General features: G+C 34.5%; 3 protein-coding genes across 10 annotated transcripts in view; 2 read left to right on the top strand and 1 right to left on the bottom strand.

The window, feature by feature from the left end:
- LOC113517735 (zwei Ig domain protein zig-8-like) overlaps positions 1 to 13,786 on the top strand; it is a 627,640-nt gene that overhangs the window by 456,157 nt on the left and 157,697 nt on the right. The gene's annotated exons all lie outside the window — the stretch shown is intronic.
- LOC128200228 (proline-rich protein 12-like) lies at positions 1,281 to 3,439 on the top strand. 3 transcript variants are annotated; one of them, XM_052892937.1, is made up of 9 exons: positions 1,281 to 1,705; positions 1,794 to 1,992; positions 2,088 to 2,273; positions 2,406 to 2,459; positions 2,547 to 2,600; positions 2,693 to 2,764; positions 2,835 to 2,909; positions 2,985 to 3,081; positions 3,189 to 3,439. In XM_052892937.1, the coding sequence occupies exons 2-9, from the start codon at positions 1,795 to 1,797 to the stop codon at positions 3,431 to 3,433; spliced, it is 981 nt and encodes a 326-aa protein (XP_052748897.1). In that variant the 5' UTR covers positions 1,281 to 1,705; position 1,794; the 3' UTR covers positions 3,434 to 3,439. The 3 variants fall into 3 exon arrangements, with proteins under 3 accessions (XP_052748897.1, XP_052748899.1, XP_052748898.1); XM_052892939.1 differs by lacking the exon at positions 1,794 to 1,992; XM_052892938.1 differs by lacking the exon at positions 2,088 to 2,273.
- Positions 3,872 to 6,200, bottom strand: LOC128200227 (putative nuclease HARBI1). Of its 2 annotated transcripts, XM_052892935.1 has the most exons (6): positions 5,829 to 6,200; positions 5,561 to 5,757; positions 5,304 to 5,436; positions 5,078 to 5,219; positions 4,558 to 5,001; positions 3,872 to 4,257 (listed from the first exon to the last, which is right to left on the bottom strand). In XM_052892935.1, the coding sequence occupies exons 1-5, from the start codon at positions 6,060 to 6,062 to the stop codon at positions 4,598 to 4,600; spliced, it is 1,110 nt and encodes a 369-aa protein (XP_052748895.1). In that variant the 5' UTR covers positions 6,063 to 6,200; the 3' UTR covers positions 3,872 to 4,257; positions 4,558 to 4,597. The 2 variants fall into 2 exon arrangements, with proteins under 2 accessions (XP_052748895.1, XP_052748894.1); XM_052892934.1 differs by having other exon boundaries at positions 3,872 to 5,001.

Here is a 13,786-nt window from a genome sequence, read left to right as displayed (position 1 = left end):
AAAAAGTTTTTCAAGGCACTTTCATCCACGCACAACCACTCTTTGGAATCAACTTCCAGCAACAGTATTTTCGAACCGATACGATAACATAACCTTCAAGAAAAGAGCATATTCCTTTTTAAAAGGCCGGCAGCACACCTGCAATGCCGCTGGTGTTATGGGTGATCATGGGCGGCGGTAGTCACTTACCATCAGGTGAGCCGCATGCTCGTTTGCCCCCTGTGTTGTAAAAAAAAAAAAGTTACATCCTACGATAAATACTAATCGAGACGATATAATTGCAACACAATTGCAGTCTAAAGAACTTGTTCCTTCCGTTCAACCATTTTTATCGTTGCGTCTTCAAAACAATTTCAATTCTGTCCCATTCTGAAGTTCAAAACGCTAGTGTATGTGTCGACGTGAAATAGATTTTATTTTAAATTCCACATGGAAACCCGAAGTGTGAAATCAGGGATTCACTTTGTAAAAATGCTCAAGTGTTTGGCGAGTGGCTCAGCCGCGAGCGACTGGGACAGTCAGATAGGGTTGTCGGCGAGTACAGCGATCAGACAAAGAAAATGTAAATTACTTGTTTGAGAGGCGTCTATACGTCATAAAAAAATTGATTGTAATCACTGATTATAAATACTGTAATTTTTTAAGTAAATGTGCCTGTCATTAATTTTAACACCCAAACTGGGTTTATGTTATCTATGTGATATACAATAAATAAATAAATAAATAAAATATTCTGTTATACATATTAAGCTGTTGAAATCATAATAATAACACTTTATTATTTAGACTACAATTTGGTCCATTTTATTAGAAACAGTTTTCTTACAATGTTAGTAAAAAAAAGAAAAGCAAATAAATAAATCATGATAATTACAACGTACAAATTATCAATGTGGTCGATTCTGAAGCGCTATTTCTTATCCTTAAAATTAAAATTTTATATCACAGCGAAATGCTTATTCTAAGTGTCAATAGGAACTGAATTCCTAATAAATTTAAGTCTAAATCATAACGAATTTAGTTTATAATGATCCACAAAACAGTCATTTCGCGAAACTGTTCAATTAACATATTAGGTTAAGAAATAGAGAAATATCACCTCTGAATCGACCCCAGTACCTAACATAGCGTAGACAACCCTGAAGCAGTACACAGTACGCTAGGAATGCGAGACGTTAGCTTAAAGCGGTTCAGCAATGCTATTCACTAAAAATTTACCGCAACGCTGCGCCCGCCGACGAGCTTTAGGCTGATCAGCCTTGCGAACGACCGTGGCTACAGCGCTGCGGTAATTGGTATTCACTAACGTGTCAAACCTCATCGACGAACTGTAGGCTGTGATAACTCGAGGCTGCGCGCACGGACGAGATAGGGCTTGCAACAAAAACCGTAAATTGAAACCGGTAATTAAACAAATATAGTGTTTTATTAGTAAAGAAAATGTTTTATTGAGTTAATAATGTTGTCTGAATAAACATTTAGCAAAATAAATATAAATTTATTCACTAAACATTTAATTTTGTCTTTTAACTTGAATTTGAATAAGCTTGTTTCCATGGCCGTAAAAAAGACTAAGATGTCACGCCACGCCAAACAACATTCCAGACGCGCGTTTTTTGTATTTGTCTTGTTTAGTTTCTACACTAAGATAATTCTTTTTTTAAATTAATTGAAATTCATAACTTTGGATCTATCTATCAAATAGGTAAGTAGTACTTTTTAATTATTTGTGTGATCTTTTAAATAGAGTTCTATTATATTTCTAATAACTAAAATAAATAACTATTTCGTAGCATGTCAAGAAGTGCGGTTCCTTCTCAAGAGCAGTTGGAGATGCTGGTGGAATGCATGGAGGAGCAGCGATGGCTTGCGACAGGCCATGCACGAACAGCCAATGCTAGGGACCGTACTAAAGTCGCTTGGGGAGACATTGCTGTTAAACTAAACAGCGACGGCCGTGGCTGTTTAAAAACATGGCAGCAATGGTCTAAGGTTTGTTTTTACCTCCTTTTATAGTACATAAGTAAGCATGTATAAAATGTTATGCATTTCTAATAAGTATTTATTTTCATACTAATATTTTATAGTACTGGAAAGATAAGAAGGCTGCAACAAAAAGAAAAGCCAGCCTTCTAAGGGTGGCAAGACAAAAAACTGGTGGTGGTGCGGTGGAGGAATTAGCGCTTTCTGTTGTAGAAGAACGCATTATAAATATAATGGGTGGAGAAGGCTTTGCTCACGGGGATCGTGAACTAGAAATTAACCCTTTCCATGTATGTTCTCTTTTTATTTATTGGCTTTTTTATAATAATAATTATTATTTTATTTTAACCATCATGACCTAATTTATAATTTTCATATAAATTGTACAAAAAAAAATATTAAGTAAAATATTTCATTTATAGGAATCCAGTGAAGATCATCCTAACAGAAAAGAGCTTGAAGAAGCTATTTCTTTGGTGTGTATATTATAGTTTGCAGCATAGATATTACATATTTATTTTTTATAATATCTTTTTTTTTAATTATATATATTTTTTATACAGAATATACCCAGCGCTTCTACATCAGATGTGGATTCATCTATAAGTATCTTACAGGTATTACATACAATTAAATTTAATATAACTGTACACTAACAGTACATATAATATTTAAATTTTTAATATAAAATTTAATTTTGGTTGTACAGTCAATAACAGTGGAGCCTGGGACTATACCTATATTAGCCACAGGAACTGAAGAGTCTACACCTTCTATACCAGTATGTATATGTAACAAAAATTTTCTAATTACATATTGCATGTAATGTAACTTATATTTATTGTCTGCAGGATCCACAGCCAGGACCATCATGGCGGAGGGATAATCTGGAGAGTATTCCTCAATACCCTGCAGAACAACAGATGGTAAAACTGCATTTAATAATGTGTTAGGTATTAGATTTAGTCCGTTAAATTTAGTTCTTTTTTATTTATTTTTAGTATGACAATAGACCTACACCACCGCCACCATCATCACCACCACCACCACCACAACCACCACCACCACCCACCACTTCAAGACGCAGTGCTACTTTATGTAAGTAATTAATCATAATAGTGGACAAAATTAAACTGGGTATTGTAAATACATAACTACTTTATATATTTTGGAATTATATGTGTAATTGGTTTTGTTGTTATTAGCTCCACGCCGTCGTTTAACTGCACCACGACGACGCTTACTCCGGCGCTCACCTCCTTCACAGCGGCAGTCTCAACTGAGAAGTCTTACAGAGAGATTTGTCGCTATAGAAGAGCGCCGAGTAGAGACAGAAAGGATCTTGGCAGAGAACCAGCGAGCCTTAGTTCATGCCTTACAACAAATAAGTGACGCATGGCTAAGGCAAAGTCAATCCCTGTCAGATTTAGTTCAAAAAATAAAAAAATAAATCTTTGGTAAAGCATTTTTATTTCAACTTAATTTATTTATTCATTTAGAATATGAATAATATTTTAAGTAAACTTACAAATGTTTCTGAATAGTCACTATTTATGATTCTACCACCCATTCGGAATGCAATTTCAGCTGAGAAGAACAGGCAAGAAACTCAACTGTTGCTTTTTTTTAAACAAAGGAAATTTTACAATTGAAATTTGTATAAATACAGACTTTGACAGTCATGAAACATGAAAGTCATTTGAAATTAACTTAATTCATGTCATTAAACATCATTAAACCTATTATCTAGTCATTTATAACATATAAAAAATATCCAACACTATGAAGTATTGTAGCAAATAAATAAATTGAATTGAATGGAAATTTAATATATATATCATGTAATAAATTAATAATCAAAAAGTACAGAATTTCAATGAAACTGAAAAATAAAGTACTTTAATTAAGTTTATATAAATAATATTTATACATATTCCCTATTGCATATGTACATAATATTATAAATGTAAAAGTATGTCAGCTTGTTTAAATTTAATTTGCTGTACTATGAAATGGATGTACATTTTACTACTTATTATTAATATTTAACATACGATTAGACAAAAAAGCTACAATAAAAATGAAAAGTATGTAATATAAAGTACAAAAAACATAATATAAATAGTCTTAAGACTACTGCATTTTCTTTCCTGCTTCTTTGATCTGTGAGATGGTATAGATGAATATGCATATCACAAATAAGACAGCAATCAGTGGATTTTGATATTATGGTGAGAGTCCAAGGGTTTACACTATTAGAAGGGTTCTAGTCACCTGAAAAATAAAAGAACATGAAATTATTTTCTTTTTCATTACATTTTTATCTAATGACCATATCATAAAGGTCTTAAGTTTTACAATCATGATTGTGAAAGAGATTATTGTTTGTCAGCCTAAACTGTATTAGATTAATTTAACAATAATAAATTGACATGAATAAGTAACTTATTGCATGGGTAATTGAGTCAAATTGAGTGATTTATAATATTTTAACACTTAATTATTTTTATACATCAATAGTCATCAGGTGCATGGACCACATAATAGGAAATAGTTACTATAGTTTATACCGACCTACAATACCAGTGGTGTCATTATGCATACAAAAACTTTGTTACATATGACGAGCACGCCATAATTGACGCACTACTTGTGCTCTACATAAGCGCCCAGTGGCTACATTGTCTTGAGACAACTGAGCTTGTCTCAATGTGCCAAGTATTCTTTTTTCCTGTTCTAAGTCTGTGGAGGCTAAAGTTGGAGAAGATAATCCTGCACGGTTACAAATGTTGTGTAGGACACAACAAGCTACTACTATTTTTGAAACTGTTGTGGGGTCATAATGTAACACTCTATGAACTAATAAGCATCTAAATCTCCCTTTTAGAATGCCTATTGTTCTTTCCACACTGTTTCGAGCAGTGCTATGCATAGTGTTGTAGTGTTCCTCAGGCGTTCCTGGGTTTGGGTTATTAAAAGGGGTCATCAGGTAGGGCCTCTGAGCATATCCAGAATCACCTGAAAAAAAATAAAGAATAGTCATTATTTGTAATATATAATATTCCACAAAGTAGTTCAAAGATTGGAACCTTACCAAGCAGGTATACTACTTCCCCATTATTATGAAGTTTTTCTAGATGATCTTTAATTATACTATTTGTAAAAACAAAACTGTCGTGGGTTGCTCCTCCAAATGTCACATCTACATGTAAAATATTCAGATCAGCATCATTTATCTGGATAAAGAAATGCACTTACATATATAGTAGAACAAATATTAATATCAAAAATTATTCTGAATATAATTGCCAATAACTTACAATCATGACATTTCTTGCATGATAGCCTTTTCGGCAATAATAACGTTCTTCATGTTGATGAGGTCGAACCATTGATACAAGTGTACCATCAATGCAACCCAATACACCAGGGATCTTAAATTTTTCATAGAAACTGAAAATAATACCAATATATAATTCATATACATAAAAAATCATAAACTATTTAAAAATTTCTTAACAAAATATACTTTTTGTTATGCACTTAGGGATTGTTATGTTTCTTTCTTTCTTACTACCTTTGTTTTAAAGCTTGCCTTTCTTGAGAATTTTGTGGAAATCTTATATATTTCTGGACAATATTTATATTGTTTAACGCATCTATAACTTGATGAATTGCTCTGGATGCTGAGGGTTGAGAGATTAAAGTATCTAAATTATTTCCAATAAGTTTTTGGTAACTTCCATTACCCAAAAATGACAAAGTACATAATATCTACAAAAAAAATTAATGATTATTATTTTATTTACATAATAATATCAAACAGTAAAGTTGAAATTACAAACCTTTAGCCTGAGTGACAAACCTCCGGAACGGCGGCACACAGGCATATATGGTGCTAATTCACTTTCCAACATATTAATTAGGTCTTCAGACAGTCTGTAATGTCGAATATAATCCACATCACGTAAAATTGTGCGTGTATTTCGCAACTGCCTTGTTTGTTGTCGTTTTTTGTAATCATCTTCTTTTTTAGTTTCTTCTAACAAATGGATCATTATACATAAACGAGCAGCCATCGTTTTTATACACAAATTGATAATTTCAATGCTATTAAATATCACAGAATTCAAGAAAGAAAGAAATATATTAGTTGAATACTATGTAAACAGCGTAGAAAACAAAGCTTTTGAATTTGACATAAGAAATCGAGGCTGTAGGCTAGGCTGTCGGCGAAGGCGAGGCTGATTTTTGTTAGTGAATACCAAATACTATGACAAAATGTCAAATCGCACAGCCTTGAGTAGTTCCCGTTTACGCCGCTCGTCTTTGAGCTCGTCTTTGGGCGCTAGTGTCGCGTCTTAGGAATTAGTGAATACCATTTCAATATTTCATCGCTGCGCCAAGGCTGATCTCTAGGCTGTTTGTTTAGAGAATAGCACTACAGTTCAGAGTTAGGTATCAGCCGTCAAGAAGGCGCCGACTCGGGAGGCCGGGCTGTCGCGCGAAGTATTCAACTTCCTGAACGTTCTCCATTTTTATATTATATTAGATATTTTTAACTCGGATGGAAATTGAAAGACGTCGCAAGACTGACGCGTATTATTACATTACACCGCCTCGCTGCACGACGACACGCGGATATTAATTTTTATTATATCCAGTCTAATTATGTCTGAATTCTAATAAAAGTACATATAATGTTAGATAATTGAAGACGTAATTAATATCAAAATTGTTTTTACAATGAACAACTTCAAAAATAAGAAAAAGAACAAAGATCAATGACGTGTTACAAAAAATAAGAAAACTTAAATGGAATTGGACTGGACATATAATGAGAACCAACAAAGAAAAATGGACGAAGGATATAATAGAATGGTATCCTAGAAATGGGAAAAGACAACGAGGAGGACAAATCAAAAGATGGGAGGACGATTTACCTAAAGGATGGAGAAAGTCAGCTAGGGATAGGGGAAAGTGGAAACAGTTGGGGGAGGCCTATGTCGACAGACAACCTGACTAACATAATGGTTGCTAGAAAGCTACCTTAGTAATAAGTAGTATATAAGTTAAAGTAAAAATGTCAGAGAATAAAGGCTTTATTATATTATTATTATATTATATTACATATAATGTTAGATAATTGAAGACGTAATTAATATCAAAATTGTTTTTACAATGTGATTTGATTGTTTCAACATCTTTCTGCAAAGTGTAAGTAGGTAGACATGTCGCAAAGTTTAAACTATAGCCGAACTTGTATGTCATTAACTGCTTTGATTAAAAATGTACTGCTATGTTTTTAAATAAATATTTTTAATAGAATCTTAATTCATATGTATCTTTAATGGATGATAATGAAATGGTAACTACGCCTGCGCTAACGGTATAAGCGGGCGGAGCACCAGTAAAGGATGATCAGTGAGAATGAAAAGGCAGGTCGGTTAACCCATCGTGATGAATGCACCTGGAATTCAGCACGATGGTTTCCAGGGGGAGCTACTTGGAGGTCGACCTGACAGAGTATATTGCTAGCAATGGGATTGATAGTCCACATTACTAACAATCCCTTACCCCCAATTCATATTTATCGATATTATAACATATTATATACCTTACAATATTAATTATAATACTATATCATACAAAAGGAATGGCAACGCATGGGGGGTTCCATGGGCGAAACAGTATACTCTGTTATGTCCATGGTACAGCTCATGTCTATGGGCGACGGTTACCACTTTCCATCAGGTGGGCCTTCAGCTTGTTTGCCATTCTAAGTTGTATAAAAAAAATGTCTAGCTTTTGCCCGCGAATTGGTCCACGTGGCCGGGATATGTTTACTGTCCGCGTTAAAAAATACCTATATCGTTCTCTATCCCATATAATACGTGTATACCATATGTCATAGTAACTGGTGAAGACATTAAGGCGCTTAAAGGTAACAAACAAACTCACTTTCACATTTATAATATTACTGAAGGTAGTAAGGATCATCGAACGAAACATGAATGACACATGTTTTATTCTCCCACTTTTTAATTTGTCATGTTTTGTAGAAATATTATATTTAATTTTATCACAATTTCGAAAACTTTTTAAATTCATGTTACCTATATCTTTGATATATGCCGTGTGGTCCCGGCATAGAATAAGCCTCCCCTTCCTTTCCCATGGGTGTCAAAAGAAAAGAAACTTAATAATCGAGAAATAGGTAACAGCGTCCCTTTTGAAATATCACTAAAGCCTATCTGCCATTCCCAACCTACCTATTGAGCGTGACAACTACTAGTAAAACCACTTTTATCTCGGAGGCCTATGTCCAGCAGTGGAGAAACAGCTGATATGAAGATGCTGATATATCTTTGAACTCCTCAATTCATCAAATCATTAGCTATAATTTTTTAAAATCACTCATTGAATCTCAATTACTATACTTATACATAACTCTAAACATAATGCATTCTAATAATAGGTTACTTAAATACATGTTCCCTTTACGCAAATAAATAAGAAAACTCCAGAAGGAGACGTCTTGCTCTCCCGCGCTTCACAGGCAGTGCACACATGATGACGTATTTTTCACTTTATCCGCAATAAAACCCGCGGGAGCGTAATAAAAGGGTGACAAGCCAGTTTGTCTTGCAAGGGTAAACAGGTGAGGCGAGGCGCACCCATGCGAGACGAGGCGAACCGACGGCCTCACGCGCCGAAGCGAGCTGACTCGGGGAATTTCATTTGCCGACGACGCCTGATGCTGTCGGGTGGAGCCGACGTTTGCGCCAACAAGTATGCGAGAAATGCGACCTGGAAACAGTCAAAGAGCTATTAAGATGGAACACAATTACCGAACAACAATAAGAGGCAATTTTGACGCGTGCTGACGTGGAGCGCCATCAGAGTAATGTTTGTTTGTATATTGTTGGTATGTAAACCGTAATTTGCAGCGCTTTACATAAGATCCGTGGGCGTCAGCTGGTTACGCCTACGTTCGAATAATTCAATTAGATGCTCACTACAGCGTTGATGTTTTCCACGAAAAACCTTGTGGAACGGTGCTTCTATGCTTATCCTTAATGTATAGTGACACGTCTTTTATACAGAGCCGCGCTTGTAGGGCAGCTCCGATCACGGATCTCATGCGGGCTTTGAAAGCTGAATGGAGGAAAATTTCAAAGGATGGCCAATGACCTGAGCGGTTGGAGTGCATAAGATTGCATTATGATATCGTGTTACTGTCTTCAGCTAAACCACTTCAATAGATTTTAAATGACAGTAATGCATCTATTATGTGTGTATTTATAAAATTCTTAGAATTACACATCACGTGCCACCGACTAAATTATTTATTATCAAATACTCGTCTCTGTACAAAGGTTGTTTTCTCTGTGCAATCTAATTACTTATAACTTGTATTTCTGCCAAACACGAGTTTGCTGTACCTAATCCTTTGAAGGGAACAATAAAGGGTACCTTGTTATCTATTTATGTATCGAAAGTAATATTAAAGATCTTTTCGCTGCATTTAATTTAATAACAATATTTTACAATGAAAATTACGTTGCTTCTATGAAGAGTATTCTCCAGCCAAGTGTTTTTTTTTATACAACTTAGAATGGCAAACAAGCTGACGACCCACCTGATGGAAAGTGGTAACCGTCGCCTATAGACATGAGCAGTACCATGGACATAATAGAATATACTGTACACTCCATGCGTTGCCATTCCTGAGGACTCAGGTGTTATTCCTCTGTACTCAGTAAATTCACGCCATATCCAACACTTCGAACCGAAACACAGCGATGCAAACACTACTGCTTCACGGTTGAAACACGAATGGGACAGGGGTACCCAAGCAATCGACTTTTGTACAAAGTCTCCCTAATAGTCCTAATAGTAGTCAAAAAGCTAAAAGTATCTTCTAATTATCTTCGTCTATTCGCTCCCTTTTTTCCGTTACTGTTTGTCTCACGTAAATCTTCCATTCCTGCTCACTTCTCAAACCACATATTTTCAAGAGAACACTCACCTGATCTATAGTATATCTAAAGACACCTCTAGAATACATTAAAAGGTATTGAGCGCGAAGTATCTAGCTTTGTGTAATGCGTGTAACTCAAAAAAATATTAGGCCAAACTGCCATTAGGCATATTCGTGGAAACTTTTCATGATTTATATCACATAATAATGCCATTTACATTCTCGATCGTATCTCCTCAGTAATTAAGAGTCTGCTAATTGCAGCAATATGTCAGGGTGTAAATTTATTCGCACCGTTTGTTGGCCGACGGTTTGGCGTAAATAATATTGTCAGTACCTAAAATTGGGTGTACAAATCGCGTGACAATCTTCAATCTGAGAATTGTTGCCTCACAAAAGAAAGAAGGATACCATTTAAAATATTTTGTACTTTGATCATAGATAATAATATATCTACTCTTTAATCTTGTTATTTAATGATATTACCGGAAATGTAGACAAGTTAGATATATCAAATTGCATGTTTATAAGTTTAGACACAAATAAATAACAACTAAACAAATATATAGTCCGTAAGTGGAATTATGCCGTATGGTCCGAGCGTAGAATGGGACATTCCTTCCTTTTCTGTGGGTGTCGTAAGAGGCGACTAAGGGAATTTAATAGTCGAAAGATCAGCAATGTCCCTCTTAAGACAAATCCTAACTACAGTTGCCAACTCGCCTGTCAAACGTGGTATTTACTGGCAAACCCCCAAGGGAAAGTCATATTTAGCAGTAAACAATCATTTATGACGAAGTGGATTCATCCAGAATCCAGAAAAAGTGGACAATTCTGCGATTTACACAAAGAATAGTATTAAAATTGTGCCAATGTTGGATGTAATATTGGTAGATGGTATTGACGACGATACTTTTACAAAAACTGACTCTAATTTTAAAGGAAATCAAGAAAATGGTAACGTCATCTTTTTTATTTTAAAAAGTATACAATTATTATTATTACTTTTTTACAACACAAGGAGCAAACTAGCATGCGGCTCACCTGATAGTAAGTGACTACCGCCGCCCATGATCACCCACAACACCAGCGGCATTGCAGGTGTGCTGCCGGCCAATTATCAAAATAGGTTAAATATTTATATTTATTCTTTATTAACTGCATTACAAAAAAATGTTTAGTACAAAAGGTGTTCTAGTGTATTCACTATGAAAGTCCTAAAACTGGAACCCGACCCTCCTAATAAATAATTAGCGAATCCCGTAGCCCTGTGAAAGCCTGCTGAACGTATTTTCTTACGACTAGTTTTCACATCTTGATGTACACAGTCTATACTAAACTTGTCACTTGAACTTTTTAATATAAGCTGTGTGAAGCGTAGACAGACGTTATAAGGAGCGCAGCAGGCTCCTTCTGTTTTATTAATTATTCTCTATAATGACAATGCGATCTTAAAAGATGAAATGCATTTAATTAAAGCCATCTTTGAAAGGATGTTCTAGCGTCGGTGAACAGTTCTACAATTAATTAAACGTTAGATCTAAGGAGAACGTTAGTTCTTATTCTACGAAAGTATTCTTTACTCATTAAATGAATGGAAACTGAAAATATTTTAGCCGAACAATTAATGTAGAGGTCAACTCGACTTTTGGACTTATTGAATTTCCTTTTCGTGATTCGTAATTGTTCTGTGCAAAATTAAATTTTAAAAATTAATTTCTACTCAAATTTAAATTGTTAAAATGTCTGTTCAAAACCTAAAATAATTACTGACAATTGAAATGAGAACAGCATTTTTAAGATATAAATATATGAGAATGGAGTATTTTGTGTTTTAAAACGTGTTACAATAACTGTATTGTAACACGTTTTAAAACAGACAGTACAGTATGTACAGTGCACATACTGATGTGCACTGTATTGTATGTATACAATCAAGTATGCCACGGGTGATAGTGGATGATGAATGAAAACTTGTGTATACTGGATACACAAGTTTTCTAACATATTGTTAAATTGTAAAATTAAAGAATTCTGCTACAAATATATGATTAAAAAAATTTTTGATACACTATTGTTTAATATAAATGTTCATTACCATCGTTTCACAAGCGGTTTTTCAACGCACTGTCAGCCCACAAATACTATCTAGAAATTAGGTAAACATAATAATAACAGGATAGGAGAAAAAAGAAAATAAAAAAAGGGTAGAAGCATTACTTTGCCGCATTATTCCCTACCAATGAACTGTGTGAGCCGGGCTGATATCTGACGACACATAATACCCGTTTCGTTACATGAAATTTGTGTAATGGCAACCGTAGATAGGACACTTGGCAGCGAATTATTCAGCGATTAATTTGATTTGTGTGGGGGGCAGGTAATTTGGTAATTTGCTCGCGCCATCCACCGCACTAATGAGTTATGGTCGAATTATCTGACGTCGACAGCGCACGTGCGCGGTACGCAGTTCCCGGTTATGTGTTTCTTATAACTATGTAATCATATATAATAATCATTTTAATAAAAAAAAAAAACAATAACAATAAATAAAATATTAATTCCTCGACAAAACACCAATCGATATATATTACAATAAATATAACAGACGCAACCTTATCTCCTTTTAAATGACCAAGCCAACATTTCAAATCCCCCCCCCCTTCCCCTTCTAATATATTTTAAATTCAATAATTGACCTTTAAGATATTGTATAATTTACATCAAAATCTATCATAAATTCTATTATAATTTAACTAATAAAAAATGTGTCATCAAAAAAACGATTGGCAATTTAAATTTATTTTCATTAATATATTATAATCGTAATTTTTTCAAAAAGAAAATAGACATACATAATTTTTATTTGTATTTTAACATGTTTATTTTTTATTTATTTCTTATTACATTCCATAATGTGGTTGGTACATAACATTTCAACTTCAATTATGAACCCTATTGGGCACAGTACGTAGGAGTTAATGTATTTTAAATATATTATTTTTTAATGGATGATAATGGAATGGTAAGCCCACCCGCGCTATCGATATACACAGGCGGGGCACCTGTGAAGGATGATAGGTGAGGATGAAGTAGGTCAGTTAGCCCATCGTGACGAATTCAACAAGAATTGTTCACGATGGTTTCCAGGGGGAACCACGTGGAAGTCGACCTAATAAAACATATTGCTAGCAATGGGGCTGCCAAACTCCATTGCTAACAATCCCTTTCCCCCCATTTTAAATATTGTTCACTACTTTAGTTCTTATAATTTTACACTGTGGCAAGAGCAGCAAATACTGTTGTTTCATTAGCTCGTGATGTTTCTGGTTAGCATGTTACTCTGTGCACTTACAATTTTTACCAAAGATAAAGTCTCAAACCGATTGCGTACATCCTTACTAATATTAAAAATGCAAAAGTGAGTTTTTTTTTATCTTAATTATTTTTTAATTATTATTTGGGGTCTGCGTAATATGTTTTTTCCTTCCATTCTTCTCTATCCGCAGTCATTTCCGCATTCACTCCCATTCTGGCCATATCATATTTCACACAATATATCCATATGGCATATTTTAATTTATAATGAGCCTCCCTCTTGGTGGATTTTGCCAGTAGCTGCCACGCTTGACAAGCGAGTTGGCAACTGCAGTTAGGTTTTAGAGATGTTTTAAGAGAGACACCGCTACCCATCTCTCCGCCATAAGCTCCCTAAGCCGCCTCTTACGACACTCACGGGAAAGGAAGGGATGGCTTATTCTATGCCGGGACCACACGGCCGTATATATATATATATATATATATATATATATATATATA

Source organism: Galleria mellonella, unplaced genomic scaffold (genome assembly GCF_026898425.1).
Source record: "Galleria mellonella isolate WM207_F2 unplaced genomic scaffold, CSIRO_AGI_GalMel_v1 utg171, whole genome shotgun sequence".
NCBI classification, from domain to species: domain Eukaryota; kingdom Metazoa; phylum Arthropoda; class Insecta; order Lepidoptera; family Pyralidae; genus Galleria; species Galleria mellonella.
This window is presented reverse-complemented; position numbering and strand designations above follow the sequence as displayed.